Raw genomic sequence first — 23491 nt, 5'->3', positions numbered from 1 at the left:
TATAGCTTTAAATTTGTATTTAATTATAAATTTTCATATGTCTGTATTGCCCGCAAAGCAGGTACACACATACCTGCATACATTTGTATAGTATGTAAATATGGTTGTTTTGATCGAGGCTAGCCGGTCATAGCAATCAGCTTTTATGCATGCGTAAAATCTCGCTCACAAATACAAGGAAAGATCTGTCTGCGTGGGAGTCGCGAATGTAAGTAAGTCTGCTTCAGTCTTACTAATTGATAACATATGAGCTAGAGTTAGAGCTTACAAGCAAAGGTCCATTTGACCATAGCGCTGCTTCAGCTGACTGCAATCCCAGCGGTCAATGACCTTGCGAGACTGGCAATATAAAGACTTTCGTTGAGTGACAGCCATCAGCTGATCCTCGTTTAATTTGTATTTAATGTTCTATGTTCTAGCATTCCATTCTAAATGAACCAAAATAGTTCATTTTAAACTAGCATTTTTCATAACTCTTAATTTATTTATATTTATAGATTTAAAAATAATTATTTATATTATATTTATGCTCGATCATTTTATATATTTATAGCTTTATTATTTTTTTTTCAACATTTATTTTTATCTTTTTTGATAAATTTCCACAGGAGTAACTTATCCGATCCACTTTCGTTTAGGGATCCTGCCAACATTTTTATTGGCATTTGAATGCAGGATCACGGTAGGATGAGCGTCTGGTGACTCCATCTTCTTCCTCTCCTTCCCATCCTCTTCTCGTTCACCATTGTTTAATGTACCTTTCCCCCTACACTCCTCTTACTCTGTCTACCCATATGTACGCGAATTCTTAATCTATTATTGTTATATAGTGGTGCGTCTTATCAGTTGGCCCTTTTCTTTAGCCCCATGCTTACTGAGCAAAGCCCGGAGAAGCCAGCGCGTACGCCACATAGAATAAACCTTCCACCAGCACCAAACGGATACTTCATTCGTGACTCGTTTGAAGAGTACTATATACCTAAGTTGTTATTTTTTTTTAAGCTTCAACTTTAAGTAATAATATAAATCATTCGATAATATTAATCACCATGCTGGTGCAATAATAAAGTACAATATAAACATTAATTCAATGTAAATCTGTACAGTAACAAAATAAAGATAAATTCTAGATGTGGGATACAGTGAAATTTCTCTTGGCCGAACATTAATAACATTTACTAATTAACATTACTACTTATCGATTGATGGCTGTTTTCCCTTAAGCTTTTCCCCTTTGGTATTGGTTTGATTCGTTTTAGTGGATAATTTTCGACTAGTGTCCCCTTAATAGAGGTGTCGGTTATGGCCAGCTTTGCTATATTTATTTTATACAGAACTTATTATTATGAAATATGCATTTTGGATTCACACCAGGAAAACAATATTTTCAAATTTGATAAATGGGAAATTTTCAACAACTCTTGTAATAGAAAACTTCATGGGACCAATTTAAAACCGAACTCCGTTTTTTTTTACCAATTTACGCTATGATATACAAACAATAAATAATTTTTAATTTAATGCATTCAGCATTCAATTCCAAATGTATTCAGCTTTATTCTTACATATTCATCAACGATATGACCCTAGAGTAAAATTTATAGTATGATTCAGAATTTACTTCCATGCTAAGTTGCATATATTTTAGCTGATTACGGATTTAATTTTTAGTTGAGAAAGAACTAGGAATGGCGAAGGGCGAAGTCGATGCTCAGCAAGAGCTAGAGGATGCATTTGAAGCGAAAGATTTGGATGGATTTAAACGTGCCATCACACGTGGTGCTCAGCCCAACCTCAGCTCAAAAAGGGATAACGACAATCAAATGACCATCTTTGAGAAGACCCTATCAACAAGAGACTGTGCTAGATTTATAGAAGCGTCTCTCGATGCTGGCTGCGATCCCAACTACGTAAGTGAATAAGATAGTGATTAATATATATAAATATATAAGTGAAACCCTAAATAGGTTAATCCGAAGCTTAATAAAGCTGCCATCCACTATGCAATCGATTCAGGAATCGGTTCAGACGAATATGAAGACTGCAATCTTTTCGTGCTGATATATCGAACCAACTCCAAAGTAGATGTTGATCACATGTATGAGGGGGAAACAGCATTAAGTAGATTAATCAAAAGTCTAAGACAAGAGAATGCTTCCAGTCTCGATTACGCCATTCGATTGCTATTGAACAAAGGTGCTTCGCCCAATATTGTCGACTCTGATAACAAATCTCTCATGCAACAAGTACTACTCAACGAAAATATCTCACAATCGACACGAGCGGATTTGATCCTAGAGTTTCTAAATGCACCCCAACTCAGTCCTTTCAATTATCTCGAAGGACTCTATTTTCTGTGGAGGCATTTTCTCGACGGTAACAGTGACCAGCTCTACTGTCTCCTAGTGCGTCCGTTACTCAGTCTGCCTGTCTCTGAAATGCTCAAAACTCTGGTGCAATACCAAAAGACCACTGTAAACTGGGACAATAAGAAAATGTTGCGACGTTTGCTCATGGAGCACATCATAAATCGTACTGAGAATGCACTCGAAGCAGTGCTTGCCACCCTGGAAAAGAATTCACCTCATGAAAATGAGTATCTTGTGGAGTTGGCTGTCAAAACTGGTAACTGGTCGACTGCTCTCCAATTGCTTAAGAGCAAATATCTCAAGCTGGTGCCCAAGGGCACGCTTCTAAAAACTATGATTATACAGGAGCAATGGATACCGATGATCAATCACTATCACATCAACGAATACCAGGAATGTTTGCAGCAATTGTTTAAGGTCCAGCGGCAGTATATCAATGACTTCGATGATCAACACAAAACGCTTCTGCATTATGCGGTGCTCTGTGACAATGAGATTGCCATAAGAGTGCTCTTGAAGGAGGGCGCCAGATTGGGAGTGCGCAATGACAAGAATCGCTTGTTGATCGAGGATATTGATGCCAAGCTTCTGGAGGAGCATTTCGATTACTGCATCACTGGGCGAGGCGAGAAGACCAGCCACGAGGATTACGAGATCATAATGAACTGTCTGAATATGACCAACAAGTACAACGAACTCGATATTGCTCCCATTGCCTGCATGGCCCGGTCGAAGGAGCTGTGTCCGCTGTTGGAGCATCCGTTGATCACCTGCTTTCTGCAGCTGAAGTGGCGTCGACTCACCACCATCTTCTTCACCCACTTTATCATCAATATCATCTTAACTTTGATCTTGTGGATCCATATTTGCTTGCATTTTTCTGATCGTCATAACAACGGGCTTCCTGAAAAGTTTGTTAACGTAGTGTTCCAAGTGCTGATTGGCTATCTTCTTATTGTGAAAGTCATTTCTATTCTGCTACTCAAGCATTGGTATTGGCGCAGTTTAATCGATTTTATTCTGATTTTTATGCTCATCCTCACAAACATCGAGTGTGGAGATGATATCCAAAGGATTATTACCGTTTTCGCCATCATGCTGATGTCCACCAAACTGATTGATCTTATTAGTGCCCTACCTGTGCCTGCCATATCGACGCCCATGCTCATGCTACGCCAGGTGGCTAGTACTTTCGCAAAGAGCTTGTTGCAGTACTCCATGCTGTTGATCAGCTTCAGCTTGTGCTTTTACGTGCTGTTTTCCAAACCGAGCTCTACAAATTCAGCGAATGCTACGGATTCAGCAAACTTAACCGGTTCAGCGAACGCTACAGATAATGATTTCAGTCTCTCCTTTGAAAAACTCCATTTATCGTTTATAAAGACACTTGTTATGTTCAATGGTGAAAATGATAATATCGACGCTAATGGATATTTCAGTATTTTTGTGGTGATCATATTCATGTTTATGGTCATGGTCCTGACCAATTTACTGGGCGGCCTGGCTGTCGGCGATACGCAGGTGAGTGAAGTTTAGTGTGCCATAAGTAAATATATTATTTACGTAATCGGAGACATGTCATATTGTCTGCCCGTACGTTAGTTTAGAAGTGTTTGTCTCAGAAATTCAAAGACTTCAATGCACGGTATCCAGACATGTCTGGGTGTTTGCATAAAACCTTGTGTTTCCATACCCGATACTCATAGGGTAGCAGATTATTATAACAGCAGGGAATCTATGTAACAGGCTAAATGAGTCATTACCGACTCCATAATGTATCAGTGTCAACAACCAAGAAATTATAGCCATGCCCGTCGATCCATGTCACTGAAAATACTCCATGGTATATTTTAAAAAATATATCTCTTCAATTATTTAATTAATTATATTATAGCTTTTATTTATTTATTAAAAGTGGGTAATGGGTATCTCATAGTCGATCGTATACTACTTATTTGTTAAATTATGCTTATTTCACTATTTATTATTTCTCTTATGCTTCAAAGACTATTCGGGCTCAATGCTGCCATTTGTCGAGCAAATGTGTTGTACAGTTATGAAGGACTTTTAGACGGGAATTGGCCTCGATTGGAACGTGGGCTTCGCATCTTTAAGAAACTGATGAGAATCCATGCAGAATCTACCTATGGCTATGTATCCATATTTCCAAACCAAAAGAATCGGGTGGAGGTGTACAGTCAGAGGCATAGAAGTCAGACTATTGAATGTATTGAACTTGCGAATGAAGGAGATAATATCCTCCATTTCAATAAAGAAGTGGATGCCAATAAAGTAACTTTCTTCCAGTCTTGTGTATCCAATAAACGCCACCCTTACGCTAATATAACAATTGGAAATCAGACTGTTGTCCGAGCTCTTAAAATTATTAAAAATCGAACAACTCGAAATGTTCATAGAACAACGACTTGAGGATATGAGGATGCTATTGAAGGAGATCAAAAACCAGTTGGACATTAAGAATCCAGCCAATTGAGTACATCATTATTTAACAACAATTTATTAAAGCAAGAATATAAAGATTTATTAATTTGTTCATTTACTAGTAACCAATAAAGATTATCTATCATCTTTCATTAAAAATTGCAATTTTAAAAATCTCATATTGGCTTAAATTTCATCAAGAAAAATTTTAGCACTAATAAATTGTGCCTATAGCCCAACTCGTAACAAACTCATCACATTTACTGCAATTTTACGATAATAATCTTTCGAGAAGATCAATTTGAACTGAAGTAATATTCATATGAATTAGAGGATTACTAGTCGACATCGAAAGTGTCGATAGGGTCATCGATTGTCACCGATAATATCACCCGGTATACAAATTTTGACGTATCGACACTTATGTTATCTTGTACTCGTTGGCTTCAGTCAAGGCATTTGGCATGCTTTTTGTCCTTTGATCTTTTGAAATTCTTCCAGACATGTCAAATTTTACTCTTTTTTTAGTACTTGGCCTATCTGGTACAGAATCCTTTTCAAAGTTTGTGCTGTTGGAATCGCAGTCCAGCTTGACTGTACTTGACACACTAGGTAATGCGGCGACGTTTATTATAAATTCGACGCACAATCGATAATATTTTTATGTATAATACATTAAACATACATACCTATTTTTAGCAAGTAAGAAAGCTACAGTCGAGTGTGTTCGACTGTGAGATATCCGCTAACCATTTTGAATAAAAGCAAAAAAATCCGGTAATATTCTCCAAAATATACCGAAATAATATACTGTAAAAGTGCTGAAAATATGCCAAACTGTATATTTTGTATATCGGTATAGTACCACATTTAAAATATACCACAGACGGCACAATATTCCAGATTCTCAGCCAAAGTAACTAAGACCCCTAGTATGTTAAGTAGGAGTTTTTGTTCATACAAAAGTATTTCTTTGAGAACTTCGACAATTTTTATCTGATCGCAACCAAATTTTCAGGAATCATAACTACTATAGTTATTATTATATTATATATACCAAATTTCGCTCTAGCTTTAAAATTACGCTTGTTATTCGATTGTTGTCAATATGCGGGGCGGAAGTGGGCGTGTCAAAAATTTGAAACAAATTGATCTGCGCAAACATAACATATGCTGGCGAAAAGTTTTATAGCTCTATCTCTTATTGCCTCTGAGATCTAGGTGTTCATACGGACAGACGGACATGGCTATATCATCTCGACTGCTGACGTTGATCAGTGCTACTTTCATTTTGTGAAGGCACAAAGTTACAACACCCTTCTACCCAATGACTAGCGGGTATAATAATATTATATAAAATCAAAAAAATAATACGATGTATAGACAGTATCTATTCATATTATGAATGCGACAATTAGCATATTTTCGATAAAATGGTTTTAACTGGACTCGCATCTTATCTCATTCCTTCTTAGTATATGCTCTAGAAGTTTTTACACCCGCTACCCATAGAAGGAAGGAAGGAAGAACGCCAACTTTCAAGACGATGTAGCCATGTCCATCTGTCCCTCCGTCTATCCGAACACCTAGATTTTAGAGACTGTATTTCTTAGGGATTATAAGAGATAGATAGAAGAGATTGTTATATTTACACGCAGATCAAGTTTCTTTCAAATTTTAGCCATGCCCAAATTTTTGGTACATACAATAACAATAGAAGAATTTATGATTCTTGAAAATTTGGTTGCGATCAAAAAATTTTAGAGTATCTTAGTTGCTTTGACTGGTACTATATCGCACAATCGACTGTAGTTGTCCAACTTGTTTTGAAATACAACTATTCTTTTGTTTAAATACCATCGACAATTTGTTAACGCCTAAAAGTATGCTCATGAAAAAACTGACAAGAAAAATCGAAATGCTAAAGTTAGTTGCTTGATTCAAGAAGGGCCCCTCTCATGAAACAGGTGTGTATTGCACTTAAGCGTTGAAACCTTTCCACATGTTTTGCGTAGCACTTCACATGCTCATTTGCAGTTGGTGCAACTGGTGTGGTCAAAAAGGATAAGTACTACAGCAAAGGCAAAGGCAAAGGTAATGGCAACGATGGAGTTGAGTTGAGTTGTGTTGAGTTTTGTTGCCATTGTTGAATCTTCATTAAGAAATGCTTCACATCATGTGTGAAAATGAGAAGTTCGTTTGTAAGTGTGTTGGTGCGAGGGGAGTTTTAAGTGGCAATAAAACAATGCAAATGTGCTGAGCGCTGTTGCAGCGATGAACGGTGGCACCAACTGCATAATAAGTTGGCTGCTTGTTGTTGCTACAATTAAGAGACGAGCCTTGTTGGTAGAGTTGTCCATTAATCTGACAGGTAATTGCAATTAAAAGCAAACAATAGGAAGTGTAGCCACAGAAAAGAACGCCTGCTATCGAGATACATGTGCAAGTGTACTGTACTTAAGATATTTCACAAGACAATGGCCACGGTAATTCATAATACCAAACAGATATAATATACAAATCTAGACATATAATTATTTTTAATTTACTTCCTTGGCAAATAATTAATGGAATTTATTCCGCTGCTGTGCATTTTATATTTTTGCTGCATAATCCGCAGAAAGATTAAAATAGAATACTAAGAATATAGCATTTGAAGTTAGCGCCAACTGCTAACAGCGCTATCTACTTTTACGGTTTTACTACCACTAAATTGCTTCCTGCTACGACAATGCAATAAATCTTTTTTTTGTCAAGGTGGCTACACTGACGCACAGTGACATTTTGTCTAAATAAATTATTAATTAATTGCTTTTAAATATAAAAGCAAACAATAGGAAGAAAGTGTAGCCACAGAAAAGAACGCCTGCTATCGAGAGAGATACATGTGCAAGTGTTCTGTACTTAAGATATTTCACAAGACAATGGCCACGGTAATTTAAATTCAAATTATGATTTATGGCATTATGATACCAAACAGATATAATATTCAAATCTAGACATATAATTATTTTTAATTTACTTACTTCCTTGGCAAATAATTAAATGGATGGAATTTATTCCGCTATTTACTACCACTAAATTGCTTCCTGCTACGATAATGCAATCAATCTTTTTTTGTCAAGGTGGCTACAGAAGAGGCTAAGAATAAAAATAATTTATTGCTCATCGAATATCGGTCGTCCAAATTCAAATTTAAATGAAATGATTCGATTGTGTAAGATATAAAATAAATTCCATTTATAAATTTGGACTAAGATGTAAAATAAAAAATGCTCCATCACGCGGAACTGGTAGCTTATATATAAATTCACCATTATCTACCGAGTTTTTTATGAGTTCAATAACACTTTTCTTTTTGAGTGATATCATTGGCTGCATGCAGAAGGAGAATTATTAGTCTTCCATTTTACTGAAGTTTCTCAATTTACCATAATAGCTGTAAGTTTGGACAAACTATTTAATATAGAAGGGTTACTAAAAGGCTTCCTAATAAATGAATTGCGTTCATTGTATTGCAGTAAATTTGGCGGTTTTCCCATGAGCTTGTTAATCCATTCGGTGGCCAAAATTTTATCACGAGGTTCCATACCTCCTAGAGCTCGTTCCATGCCGCGTTCAAACTGTCGGTTAACATTTCTCCATATCCGCCTAACTTCAAAGTTCTCCGGTCGGCGGCAAATGCCTTGATGCAAACGTCTACGGCGATATCCACCGGAATATCCAGACATGTCATTTATAATTTCATTGCTTTTCTTCATAGCTGATATAAACCAAAATTTAACTAAATTTTATATTTTCAGTTGGGATCGTTTGACTTTTTCTTTTGGTATATCGTCGGCCTACTGCATTAAAATCCAAATTAAGAAATAATCTAATTCTTACTTACGGTTCTTGTTTTTTTTTCAATTATTATTTTTATTATTAAAATGAAAGGCTATTACAATTTAATTAAAAATTGATTTTTAAATTCTTGTTTAAATTATGGCGGCCAATCAATATTAAACACTCACATGGAGACGTGTCTTTATGTCTGACAAAACCTCATTGATACAAAAATCCATAATTTGTTTGCTGGTATATTGTGTACTATGCGGTATTAAAATACTTCAAGCTTAAGCTCGCGTATGAAAGTAAACGTTACTAGTTTTTCAAAAACATTCTTTTATGGTATAAAAGATAATAAATCTTCATCATTCATTTATTTTTTCATTAAAGTGTAACCATACTAGTAATTGTGGAGTATGTAACTTTCAGTATGTTGTTCTAGTTAAAATAGTGTGTTATGAAAGTGAACCTGCGGTCACGCTTAAAGTTGTGTGTGCAAAACAAAAACCTGCGGCCGCGGCTTGAGAAACAAAAGCAACAAAACCACAACACTCGTAGCAATGTAGTTCAAATTGATTAAATGTTCAAATAAGCGTGGAAAGTGTCAACGACAGCAGTATAAACAATGCCAAACAAAATGGTTAAAATATTCTTCAGGTAAATGTTAATGGCTTAGCAAACGGGAGCAACGCACACAGCAGTAAGCAGTAAGCAGCAAGAGCAAGAGAACGAACAACAACACAAACACACGGCAGCAACAACAAAATAGACAGAGATGGCGAGTCAGCGGTTCCACTCGTTTGCTCTTCGCGCTGCGTTTTTATTTTTATGAATGACGTAAGCGCGCAACGCTTTTGTGCTATACAACGGAGCTACACAACGCCAAAAACAACTTTCCTTTGTGTGGTTGTTGTTGGTGGTGCTGGTGCTGGTATTGTTTTTGTTATTTTTGGTGCTACTGCTGCTGCTGCTGTTATTGGTTTGCCTTGCCAAAAAAGCTAAGAGGCAACCAAAAAGCTACAACTAGACGAGTTGCCCTCATAGACTGTTATGTTCATATTGTATGTGTGCGTGTCTGTGGGAGAGCTCCACACACACACAATAAAGAAAAGTGGCGTCGCTGGATTTTTTCTCGGAAAACGTGCTCGATTGTGAGAGAGCTGAGAGAGAGAGAGAGAGCCCCAACGCTAGCGCTTTTGGTGGTCGCTCTCTTTTTTTACTATAACATTAATTCTTTTTTTGGTCAATGACCTAAGCAACGCTCTTTGCTCCGTTAGTTTTTTGTATTCTTTCTTTGGCGTTGGTTTCTAACGTACGCTGAAAGCTTTAAGGAAAATATCAACAAATTGTTTATTATTTATGTCCGCACATTGCGAACTTATTCGCTCGTGGCCCGTTAGTTTAGGTCAGCGAATTGTGGAACATATGTATGTATGTAGAGTGTGTGGACCTTGATTGCTCGCCATATGAATTAAGTATGTGGTTTCGTTTTTGGCCGCGTGCTGAGTCTCTTTTGAACAATAGATAAAACAGACGCTGTCAACATTCAAGGCAACTGATGCTTAAAACAATAACAAAGAAGAAAAATGTGTTAAACGCTTACCCAGAATGAGCTATTGAACTTGTGGCTAGAAAATCAGTTTGCTATTAAGGCAAATGAAGATTTTTTGCTCTCTGGTAATCTTAATCGAGGTCCTTGATATAACTTCATCATAAAATTCGATAATTTGTATTATTTTGTAATTGGAAAGTACCCTGGAATTTCCTGGAATAATCTTAGATAATATCACTAATTCGGACATTCAATTTCAATGAAAACAGCGTTTGAATTATAGATTTATTTAAATGAAATTTGAAGATCATCGTCAATGTTAAAAATACCCTAAAAGTTAGCTTTTGTCATGGTTTATTTTGCATTCTATAAACTTTTTATTAAAAATCAGCAACACAATTTTTTTTTGTAATATGTAGCATTGTTTTCCAATTTAAGGAATAAAATTATATCAATTTATTATTCAATATGATTTTTAAATTTTCTAATATTATAAGCACTTATTTTATGAATGAAATTTTGAGAGTAATATTAATGTTTGGAAACCCCAAGCCCAATAAGGGTTCCGGTATCATACGTCATTAACAAATTTTAGAGCTATTGTAAAATGCCTCCATTATTAAAAATAGTCATATAATTTCCAAGAAACCTAAGCTGAAATTACATAAATTTTAATAGAATTTTGAATGAAATTTTGTAATAGTAAAGTTATATGTATTACGCGCTTTATCAAGATGATAATCTTGTATATATGAATTAAAAGTTCAACACTGAACAATAATGTTTCTGGTATGACATCAGCTAATAGCAATTATTGTTAAAATTTTAGTCATATGTGCATCGATCTGGATGCTCAACTCGAGCCAGAACTGCACTATGCCCCCAATGATCAATTGATCATCCCCATTTTGACTCATCCGCATTCGAAATAAGATAGAGTTGTTTTTGTACATTGTGAGAATAATCCATTTCTGCACTTTATTTAATAAATGCGGAAATAACGATGTAACAGTGACAAATCTTAGGGGAAAACAAATTCATTAATAAATATCAGCAGTTGGCTGGCAATGCTGACATTGACAACAACAACATCTACAACAACAAATTGCAAAACAACTGCAAGAGTTGGTAAATAATGTGTTCGGCTTATACAAATTAAATAAATATTTTGCTTGCCTTATATGAAATGTACACAAATATATTTTTCTTTCAAAACAATTACGACGAAAAAACAACTGCAGTCAGTATCTCCCAGACGGAATTCTACAAATATATTTATACTTTTATTCAGAAGCTTATGTCTTACAAAAACAAACAGGAAAATTGAAAGAGCTTTATGGAGATTATCATATTTAAGTACACACTAACAAAGAGAGAGAGAGAGAGAGCATCGTCTTTATGGCCAATTTGAGTTAAAGAAGCTATAAAAGTCAAAAGTCACGTAATCCCCGATTCGGAAACTTGAAGGCACAACCAACTTAAATATACTTAAATTATCCAGAACGAATCAGTGTCTGTTCAGAAAGTATAATTATATATATAAGTTGTAAGTTATGCTGAATAGAGTATTAATCTCATCGACTTTGTTGACTCTTCTCGAAAACGGTCAGAGAAAGAGATAGACGCACTCTTCAGAAACTCTTGCTCTTTCCAACGAGGGCAACGACAATGCAAACAATCAGAAGGAAACGTCGCAGAAATCAACCGCATTAATAACAATAACAATTGAGTAGAAATCGTTTCGCTGGCAAAGACAAGTAAAAGAAGAAAGGCTGCAAGGAAGTAATTAACTGAAAACGGAAATAAAAATGGTCGCAGCCAGAAATCGACAATGGTCATAAAAGCCTGAAGGTCGTTTTTGTTTGCGCGCGATAAATTTGTATTTCATTTTATGTCTCGCAGTTTCTTGTTCTTTTAGTTTTAAATAAATATCACACATACGCAGCGTATGCAAATAATATTTATGGCATACAGTTTCTGGCGGGTGCCCGCACTTTTTCAGCTGCCTGATGTGTGTATGTGTGTGTGTGTGTGCTTCAATTGTTTTATCTGCGGCTTGTTATCCAACCTTTTAGAAACTTATCGCTATATACATAAACACACGAGTAAATGTAATTGTGTGTGTGTGTGCGTGTGTGTGTGAGTGTGTGTGTGAGTGTGTGGTTGTGGGTTTGTATCTATACACAGTACATACATATGCTTTTTATATATGACGGCCACTTGATTGAATTGTCGTGAAATATGCGCATAAAGTAATCGGCCAGCGCTTATCACAGCTAAACAGCGCACAACAAAAAATAAACTAAATAAAAAGCTAAAAGCAAAACAAAAACTACAACAACCGAAGTGACATAGAAAAGTAAATGGGTAGCAGAATGTGAGCAATGCCACATTAAGGCGACAAACCTTCCCATATGCACACACAATCGCACAATTTGTCAATCAACTGGCAATCAGCTGCCAATCAACCCATCAACCACCCCTCCCTCCCTCCCCAAGCTCACACACTGCCACACTTAAGCGAGGCGCCCACAAAGAGAGGGAAAGAAGGAGAGCGACAAGTGGTCAATGTGCTCGTCGCTTAGTTTAGCGTGACCAATTTGCAAATGCGTTAAGTTTGAGAGCATTCAAATGCTTTGGGAATGAGATACTATATATTATGTAGGACGTGAAAAATAGAAGTGATCGAATAGCAGAAACTTTTGTATTTTATATTACCAACCCGGTAATTATAATCTCATTTATACTTAACTCGATCGATCCTAACTTGAATTTATTCAATAACTAAACACAACGAAAGTCTGGTTTTTCCTCAATATTTGACTTTAGTTTGAAGCAAAAGAATACTTAGTTTTCTATATTTAAATTGACTATTTGAACTATGATACAGTATAGGAGAATTGATGTTGTTCAACATATTCGTCAAGTGTATTCATACAGAATTCATATTCAATTTTAGTTTGAACAAAATGTTACTAAACTTTGAATTATTAATGAGCAAAACTATGAATCTAAATATTACTAAACATTGATAGTTGATTTGATATGAAACACTTGAATGAGATCGTATTTTGAAATTCAGAGTAAATAACAGTTCATCAATGTGGAATCTTATTTTCAATCGCATTTTGTCCGGCAAACAGCGTATCTACCTGTCGATCATTTTGCAACAAATTGCACTCAATTAAATAGCTACTTGGCAAAATAGACAATGATTGGCGCTAATCGAACGCCTAATTTGTTGCAAATTAGCTGACACAGATAAATTATAAACTTTGATCGAGTTGCCTTTATGCTGTCGGTTATTATTGAGTACATTCGAATACACTCAACAAATAGAATATTATTATATTATCGAAATTGACAGTTTATTAGTTGGCATTATGTGAGTTTACAGAGTGTAAGCCATTGTTAAACGTATTCACCTTATTCGATTAACAATTAACAACAACCAAATTGAAGTAAAGAAAGAAAAGGAAAAAAATATAATACAAACAACCCACAACAAAATGGCATCATCGCAAAATGCTCATTTAAGGCGCGTACATGACAGCATCAACAACATCTCTGAAATATTTTTGGCCAAAACAAAAAAAAAAACCAAAAAATAACAGAAGTATTCATGTATTTGTATTATAAGTTTATATTCGGGTCTACAGATTTTTGTGCGCAAATCTTTTTGAACTTTCGCATGACACAAGTGCCAAGAGCAAACCCTGACATACATAATATAATAATAATATTTAAAGCAACGCCCTCTTTTCTGTGCCAGTTTTAGTTTTTTTTTTTTTCTTTCTGTTTATTTGTCTTTTTTTTCGAAATAAGTTCGTATACTGCATGTATTCATTCACCTACACGCGCTTATAATCTCATTTCAAACGGCGTCAATAAATTATGGTGTGTATTTAAATTTGGCATATAGACTGTCATATATGAGTATGAACGTTGTGGATAGAGGTCTGTCTGTCTGTCCGTCCATCTGTCTGTCTGTCAGTCTTTCACACACGCCCACAAACAGCTGCTGACAATCACATGAAATCATATTTGTCTAGTTGTCGCTGTTTGTTTTTTAGCACGGAAATACCTTGGAAATAAGTCAGAACTCATTTACCTGTTTGGTCCTATTTAAGGAGCAGCTCGGAGCCAGCTGTTACTAATTTCTGTTACTGTTCAACACTCCGACCAACCAGTTTTTTTCGACCTTATCGGCATAACTTATCTGCCTGTCCCGATTGTTAGTCACATTTGGGCCCAACTACGAATTTTGTCCAATCTAAAATGCCAGTGACTAATCAAAATAATGTGTAATTAGGAGCACTTCCATGAGTTAGTCATAGTAAAGTCCAAAGCACCCCCAAGCACAAAAAAATCATCATTTCAATAACTTTCATTGTCTGCAATTTGCATTTCGCTTGAAAAAACAAAAGCCATATTATTTTGTTTGAAGCACACATAAAAGAGAAAGTCGCGCACCATGGTAAAAACTTTAGGATTTCCGCCGCAAAAGATGATTAACTTGGAAGCCACAATTTTTTTAATAAAATTTAAAATAAAGATAAATAAAAATTGTATTTAGAGTGTGAAGAAGAGTAAGGAATAAATATAACTATTAAAGTTGAATAAGGACTGAATGACTGAATCTTGAATTAAAACAATTTTAGATAAACTAAGAAAATAATAAATAGGTTAACATTGAAAAACAATGTATTTGCGGCAAAATTTTCTAAATAAAATTGTAGTTTAAGTAACATATTGTGTTCAATTCCATAGTAAAACAGGATAGATGCTCAACTGGTTAAGTGGCATTTTGAAAAATGATTTGCTCACAGTTTATTGATAGTTTTATTCGCAACCGCAATGATTTTGATCATGAGCCTCGTATGGTTAATGTTAATGATGTCCATAGAATGCGTTTTTAAACTTCTAATTTGATTTCCGATGATGCGTCCAAATTGTACAAATTACGAGTAGTATACATAAGTATTTTGATTGTTGCTATAAAAACCATTCGTTCCATCGATGGATCGATCGTTCAGTCGTTAATTTTTTGACTATCGAAAGCTGCCCGCCCACGCATCCTACAACTACAGCTACATACATACATACATACATACATACGTACGTTGAGAGGTATTTCAACGGCAGAGAGATGGACAGCGTTTGATTGAATGTTTGTTTTGAAAGAAATAAAATCAAATAAAATAAAACACGTTGCGTTTGCTGTTCGAGAGAGCGAGCTAGCGAACGAGCGTTCAAAGAGAGCGTCACACACACGGAAAGAGCGAGCGAGCGTGGGAGAGCGAAAGTCAGAGAGAGAGAGAGGCACACGTGCGTGCTCTCTCTTCGTATTTGTATTCGTTGAGCCGAGTACTTCTGCGCGCTTTGTTGTGCTTGGCAAATCATTCGCCTTCGTTGGCTCGACGCGTTCACAACGTTGTGCATTCGCCGTGTGTGACGGGAGCTTTTGTGTATTGTTATTGTATTTTGTATTCGCTCACTTCCGTTCGTATCGTGTATTGCACACATAAACACACATACAAATGCACATATACATGTACTATACAAAAAAATCATTTCTAATTTTATAAAAATATACGCGCATACCTATGAATAAATTGCGCTGGCGTGTGCCCTCCTGCCTGCCCCCCTCTCCCTCAGTTGGCAATAAATGAAAAACAGCCAGAATTATATACATCTCTATATTCGAAAATCTGTTTTATGCGTGATAAAAAGTGACAAAATCTAATTTCGAAAACGTTTTTGAAACATTAACAACTTTTTTTATGCATTGCATTGCTTTCTTATATGTTATTTTCAACCGCACAAAAAAACAACAACAAAAATCAACTGTTTATTTTCTTTTGGGCACATAAATTCTTTAGTTGAAAGTGAAAGCTGCTGCGTCTGTGAAATGTTGTCGCCGGCGAGCTAAAGCAAAAACGAATCAACCAACAAAAAAAAAATAAATATAAAACAATAGCGCGAAAACGAAAAACCAAAAACTAAAAAAAAAACGAGACAAGTTATGCTAATTTATAGTATTAGCTGTGCTGTGTTGAGAAATGTAAGCCAAATTTGCACATGACGAAGCGACAAACACAAAATTCAACAGATATTCAAACATTGTTCGATGAGCAGCAGCAGCAGCAGCAAAAATAAATTGGCCAAAATGCGTCTGCAACAGCGTTACAACAACAGCAACAACAACGGCAGCAGCAACAACAGCTCGATAGCAACTCAAACGATTGGCAATAGCAGCAACAACAACAATAATAATAACAATATGAATAACAACAACAACAAAATGCACAATCATCGCGCCAAGATACTAAACATCATCAACAGCAATCGCAACAATAATAATAACAACAACAACAGCAGCAGCAACGGTTTCTTCAAACTGCGCAGCTCAACAAAAGCGACAGCAAAAGCAGCAACAACTTCTTCAAGTAAAAACAATTGCAGCAACCAACAAGCCATGCAATTGGATGTTGATGCCGATGATGCGATTGTGGAAACACTGGAGGAGACCACAACAGCTGTGGAGCTGCGATCGAAGGCAGCTTCAGCCTCCTCAGCGTCAGCAACTGTTGCCATTGGCAATGGCTCAAACGCTAACTCGGTCAGCAACTCGAGCTCACAGTATCGTGGCTACACCACGCTGAGAAGCAACTCCACTTCGGCCATACTGGCGGAGGTTGGACTGCCGGGTCTGTTGAGCAACAGTGCGAGCATGTTGTACGCCCGCCCCCGCACTCTGAATGTCCACAATATCTGCCAGACGCCAGCGCAAATAACGCAAATGTTTTTTGGGTATGTTTATGATTTGATTTTTATTTGTTTTTCTCTTTTTTAATTTTTGGTGAAATTTGAATTGTCTAACCTTAGCAATATGCAATAAAAAATACAACTAATCAAGAGTCTTTTTCTCACAGAGAACATTAACCTTAATCGTATTCAATCTTGTAACTAATCTTCATAAACACAAATGTATCTTTACATCGTAGGACGATTAAAATTACTGCTTAGGAAATTTCCCTTTAGGCTACCGCAACTTTGTTTTTGTTGCTTTATATCTGCCAAAGATTAGTCTGTTTATCCAACAATTTTATGTACTTCATATGGACAGAAAACTCATCCGACACACCCACAACGATTGCACTTGAATCCAAATAAATGCCGCTTTTATCTATTGAAGCCATGAGAATTTTTAGTATGAGATAAACATTTAACTTGCATACAGTTTTCATTCATTTCCACAAGTCAAACACTCTTCAATTGGCCAAGGTCACAATAACGATCGGAATAATCGCAAATCGAATATAAATATTTATAAACCGTTAGCTTAATTTATTTGCTTTCAAATTTCATTTGTATTGCGTCACATTCTATGAATGAACTACACAAAACCGACTCATAATGGATAATCTTTTCTTTGTTGAGGGAAAATTGCCACAATAAATCTAAATGGGCTGCAAAGGTCAAACAAATGAAAGCCAAAAAAGGATTCATAAATAATAGAATAAAAGAAAGAATGTGCTATATTTTATTTAAATCAATCTTGAGAATTCGTAAATACTTTGAGCTGTTGACAATCGTAATGAGAACTCATTTAATTTCCTTAATGCACAATAATTTATGTCGACATCCTTTCTAATCTGGCTCGCAATTTGCAGGCATTTATCTCTATCGCTGGGAACAACACGTTATTAATCTCATATAAATATTTACATCGGATTATTCTGAATATAATTGCCATAGTCTGTCTGTCTGTCTGTCTGTGGTGTCACTTTGGGGAATTTGTTTGCTTAATATGCTTGACATAAAGCTGATTAATCACATTCAGTTGAGGGCGGCAACGCTTCAAAACTTGGCCACGCCTCTAATCTAATTGCTTGCCTCCTTCCTGGGCGAATGCCCCCTGATTCTCAGTCTCATTCTCGATTCTCAATTCTCATTGCCCCTGCACAATAAATTGTTGATTATGGTTAGCGGATCGGTCTTATTTGTTTTGCTGTGCTTTGTGTGTGCTTCGTTCTTTGGCGTTGCACAAAAATACAGCGGGCGATTTTGTCATCGTTATTTTAAAATTTATATATATTCTATACCTACAATATAAATAAGTCTGTGTGCGATTCTCCCTCTCTCTCTCTCTCTCTCTCTCTCTCTCTCTCTCACACACAGAGCACACTAAAAATATTCAATTAAACGGCAAGGCGAATGCTGCTTTTATTTTTTCACACAGTGCAAAGACATTTTGTCTCCGCCTCGGCCAATGTGAAAATTCAATGAACTTGATCTTTTGCTTTTTTTTCCTTTTTGCGCGGGCAGCGCGTGCGTTGCATATACTTATAAATATGTATATTGGTATAGGACATATTTTGTTTATTTTTATTTTATTTGCCAAAATAAATTGAATTGAAATTAACAACAATATCAATGTATTAAAGTGTCAAGCGCTGTAAACACACGCCACGATGCATGTCTGTCTCTGTGTGTGTGTTTATTTATTAATTTTTTTGTTTTGTCTCAATTTGCATATAATAAAGTCATAAGTCAGACGACAAATTGTCATTTTCATAACATATTTATTGTTGCCCGCGGCTCGAGCAATTGATCAACCGCTTCGAGTTGTCAATACACGACTTTTTTATACCCGACACAATTCTTGTTGGCAACTAAATTAGCTGCTGATCTCACTTTCAAAACCTCTCGAAACATTATTGATTGCAGCTATTCACTTTAAATTTGAAGTTTGCTGTATAAACTATTACCTAAATGTGGAGAGCATCAACAGAAATGAGTTCAAATAGGAAAGGGTATTAAATCGCCAAGCTCGAAAGGGAAAATAATAATTGAAATGATTTTTTTTTTAACGATTTCACAGCTTTTGTTTTATTGGTCTTTGTGTTGGCCAATTGAATTTGAGTCTTGGACTTGATTCGTGATTCGTTTGACCTTCTTGCAGCTGAACACGTGTTATTCATTTGCTAAAAGATATACGTTTATTTCAACGATATTTGTCCGAATGCAGCTTAGTCAAAGGGCGCACCCAAAGCTGAGTTGAATGTGCCAAATGTTTGGGAAATTGTTTGTTGTTGTTGTTTTCATTGTCGTTTGTCTCGTTCTCTCGTCGTCAACTCAGCTAATTTAAACTCATAAATCACAGTGGCTACGGCTATTAAAAGTTATGGTCCACAATGCTAAATTAAAAGAGTTGCGTTATTGTATTTTTGTCTCTGTCTCTGTGTGTATTTTTTATGTCGCCTTAATTCAATTTGTGCAGTCACAACGGTCATCAGTCCTCGGTCATTGTCTCTGCGGCGGTACTTCAATTCAGTTTTGTTCATTTCATTCATGCATCAATAAATCACGCATTGACCGGCTCTCGACTCTCGACTCTTGATTCTTGAATCTCGATTGTCTCGTGATATTCGCTCGTTCATACAAATATACTTTTTTTATGAGTTTATCAGAGGCACTTCAATTTAACAATATTTGCCGCATTCTTTCGCCAATTGTTTTATCAACTATTTTATTATTATTTGTTGTTGCTATTCAAAATGTTTAATTATTGTATTATTACTCCGCATCGTACTAACATATGAGCTGCATTTATCGCCGACTCGAATAAGTACAATTTGCGTCGTGATATTATGCTTTATTTTTAACTCGATTATGGCATAGTAGTCATAAGTATATGAGCCAGCTGGAAGTAACGACCACTGCAAATGGCGATAATAATTAATTTCATAAAATAACAATGTTTTCTAAGTAGTCTCAACACTGGAGCCATTATGCTAATTGTCCAGCATTTATCTTTGTTAGAGTAAAAATAATAGTATTTTTTTCTATTTTTCTTATTTTGTTTAAGGCGTGACTGCATTTAGTCTGCGGATAAGATCAGATAATTAATCCCATACGATGTCCAAGCATCAACAAATTGATTAACACATGAATTCACACCAAAACTTGCTCGTTTAACGACACTTCATTACTATATATCACCTCGCAAAGTCATAAAACACAAGAACACATATGAACAGCAATTCGACTATTAGAAGATTGTTTATAAGTTAAATCATACCATTCGTATGATCCATTCTTTGAGCTTGTACACTGAAAAAAAAGATCAAGTTCTGAACTCAAGAACATTCGACTTAAAAATTAAGTACTTCAATTGAAACCACTTTAAGAACAAATTCTTGAAACTAAGTCTGAAAGATGCCAAACTCACAAAATAAGATAAAAAAAACAACGAGAATTACAAATTTGTGTAATCTTTCGAAATTCCGATAAATACTTTATATAGATTAAACTGCTTTCATTCATAGCTCAGTTAGTCTAGTTGTTGCATTCATTGCAGTCTAAGAGATCCCAGGATCTCCCTGGGTTTTACGCACTTTTTAGACAAAAATTCGTAGTATTTGTTCTTTCAGTGTATGCTGAGCATAAACAGTTCGAAACGGATAAGTTAACCACATGTTGAACATATTGATTAAGACGTGACAAATGTATATCTCAAATCTGTCCCGAACTTGTTTTTCAAATGCATCAACAAATTGATTAGCATGCGAATATCAGCTCAAATTATATTAAAATTAGGTTAGCATAATGTTCACAATTTGATCAAAAGATGTGCTCGAGAGGGAGAAAAGAAGAGACAAGAGTTAAGTCGTGTGCAACTTGTGTGTTATTTTGTTAATGGTTGTGGAATCGATTAAGCAAATTACTTGCCACTTCATTCTCACACACACAAAACAAAAGAAGCTTTCATTGCGGAACTGCGGCACGTTGGCTAATAAATAATAATTGATGCGGTGGAAAAATGCATTAATAAACAAAGTGTGCACTTCTAGTACTTATTATTCATTTGATTGAGAAACGTGTAGCAAACAATTGAGCTGCAAAGAACTGCAGACATCAGCAGACCAACATAAATAAATATCAAATAACGATTATAGTTGTTGTTGCTGTTGTTGTTTATAGCTGATACCCTCAATGGGCAGCGAATTTGTGCTAAGCGTTTATAAATAACGAGCTGCACAAAAGTGTTAGCAGCTGCAATTTGTGTTAAAAATAGCCAAAGCCCGTCACAACTAATTATAGAGGCCAAAGCAAGCGATCGTCGAACAATATCACAACTTATTGCGTATACGTAATGCAAAGGCCAAGCTTCCGGTTAACATGTAATGGCGCCTTAAACCAAAAGTGCTCGACAAATAATAATTTGATAGCACAGCAATACAATATACACAATATTATAGCCAATAGATGAGCCCCCGTCGTATCGACGCAGTAGTTATAAGTTGTTCTTGAATGCTGTCGTCACGCTCACACAAATAGAAATTAGCAAAACGCGAGCTATGGTAAAAGTTTTTATAACGTTTATGAACAAGTTGATATTGGCAATTGGCAATCATATAATGACTAGGTGTGTGTATACTTGATACTTTTTAATGTGTGTGTGTTGTGTATACTTGATCGGATCGTATCACTCTATATCATAAAGCTGTCTTATTCAACCATTATTATCTCTATTTTTGGCACACAACACACAACATTCCATAACGCCCATGGCCGTCTTTGTTTATGCTCTTGTCTTCAATGCACTTGGATTCTCATGGCCTGACCGTAAGAGTTTCTCAGTGCCATCATCATCATTTTGCTGTATACATAAACACATATTCGGAAAACACAAAAGCAAAAAATATATTGTTTAACTAATTTTTTGCATTATAATTATGAGCATTTCGCTTTATTTACGCGCTGCTTCTACACTTCTATAAATAGATTCGCCAAAGTCGAAAGAAAGTGTGAAAATTGAGGGCCGAGGCTGGCGCTGAAACAGCAACAGAAACAAAAACAGAGACTGAGGCTAAGGCTACTTCATGATGTGCACAAGCAAATTAGCAAACACAATCGTAAAAAGTTGTGTTCAACAAAATAATATTAATGCATATTAAAAAAAAAACCTACACACACACACACACACAAATTATGCGTACACAAAAGATCGCATTAAATCATGTGAGCGCCAAGAAAATTACGTATACGTTATATATCTGTATCGAATTCTTGTTTCTAGAGTGTAGGCGTATTTGGCTGCTGTCAGTTTTAGTTAAACCGATGCCATTGTTGTGCACTTTATGATTGACACATTTGCGATACTGCATTTCAAGAGTATCGCAAGTTATTTCTACTTATTCTATCTATCAAAATATTTTGTCGAACAATTTGCGTGGAAATTTCTTTCTAATTGTTGGCCACATTATTCTGGAATGCATGACTCTTGATCTGCTCGTCATTTGTGACCTTTAGGCCGGTATTATTCATAGCCATCAATCCATCAAATTATGATGAAAATGATAATATCTTCATGACTGTACTCTTCTTTCTTCATCGATATGATCTCATTGTGTATGATCATGCTGCCTGCGACTTATCCATGTAATAATCAAAGACATTGCAGCCACAGCTACGAAGCTTTTGACTTTGCCCTTATTAGTCAGTAGAGCTGCACTGAGAGCTTTCGCAAGCTAGACTTTTGATGTGGTCACACCCACTCGAATCGCACCTGCCTCGTTAACTTCCACTCTCCGACAAATGGTCGTTTAATTGAGTCGCCGCAGTGATTGCGAATGACCTCAGAGAGTACAAATGATCGATCCGCATGCAACAACATATGGCAGCCATGCCGACTGACTCACATCGCATGCATTTCACTGATTTGCCTTGCCAATCGGCATTACTGTATCGGGCTGGAAAGCAAGTCAATTAGGCAAGCAAGCAATTCAAATGATCGACTACAATATACCCTATATCATCGACAGGCGCTTCGCATTATCTTATTTGCACTTACCGGCCATTCTGCATTAAAATCATAAAATCCGCTTAGTGGCATATTCTTCATGCACAAGCAAGGCTCTAAATAAAAAGGCTACCAAAACTCTGTTGCGTTGCTTAGCGTGGCCACTAAGCGAGATATGAGTATATTTTGTTTGTATATAAAAATATACAATCTTGCAAAGATTTTATAAGTGCAGCCTTCGAATTTGGAGCCAATTTACCACTGGCATTCTAACGTACATAGCATATTTTCCCATTATAATATGTGGCCACTAAGCGAAATATGTATATATATTTTGTATATAGTATATTTTGTTTTGTTATAAAATAATACAATCTTGCAAAGGTTAAATAACTGCAACCTTCGAATTTGGAGCCATTACACCACTGACATTCTAACGTACTTGGCATATTTTCCCATAATAATATGTGGCCACTAAGCGAGAAATGA

At 35.9% G+C, this 23491-nt stretch overlaps 3 protein-coding genes across 4 annotated transcripts in view; 2 read left to right on the top strand and 1 right to left on the bottom strand.

The window, feature by feature from the left end:
* Positions 1-1688: 1688 nt before the first annotated feature.
* LOC132784806 (transient receptor potential cation channel protein painless-like) lies at positions 1689-6401 on the top strand. Its single transcript, XM_060790670.1, has 3 exons — positions 1689-1910; positions 1968-3890; positions 6324-6401. The coding sequence occupies exons 1-3, from the start codon at positions 1689-1691 to the stop codon at positions 6399-6401; spliced, it is 2223 nt and encodes a 740-aa protein (XP_060646653.1).
* A 1552-nt stretch (positions 6402-7953) lies between these two features.
* LOC132796812 (uncharacterized) lies at positions 7954-8655 on the bottom strand. The gene is made up of 2 exons (XM_060808126.1): positions 8243-8655; positions 7954-8186 (listed from the first exon to the last, which is right to left on the bottom strand). The coding sequence occupies exons 1-2, from the start codon at positions 8570-8572 to the stop codon at positions 8052-8054; spliced, it is 465 nt and encodes a 154-aa protein (XP_060664109.1). The 5' UTR covers positions 8573-8655; the 3' UTR covers positions 7954-8051.
* A 480-nt stretch (positions 8656-9135) lies between these two features.
* LOC132788137 (uncharacterized) overlaps positions 9136-23491 on the top strand; it is a 29897-nt gene continuing 15541 nt past the window's right edge. The window contains exons 1-2 of one of the 2 annotated variants that reach the window (XM_060795458.1): positions 9136-9296; positions 16074-17004. In XM_060795458.1, coding sequence (XP_060651441.1) covers positions 16322-17004 — 683 coding nt within the window. In that variant the 5' untranslated portion in view covers positions 9136-9296; positions 16074-16321. The remainder of the gene's footprint in view (positions 9297-16073; positions 17005-23491) is intronic. The other variant, XM_060795477.1, reaches the window with a different exon arrangement.

This window comes from Drosophila nasuta, chromosome 2L, assembly GCF_023558535.2.
Source record: "Drosophila nasuta strain 15112-1781.00 chromosome 2L, ASM2355853v1, whole genome shotgun sequence".
NCBI lineage: Eukaryota > Metazoa > Arthropoda > Insecta > Diptera > Drosophilidae > Drosophila > Drosophila nasuta.
The sequence above is the reverse complement of the archived record's forward strand: the minus strand, read 5'-3'. Positions and strand labels throughout refer to the sequence as shown.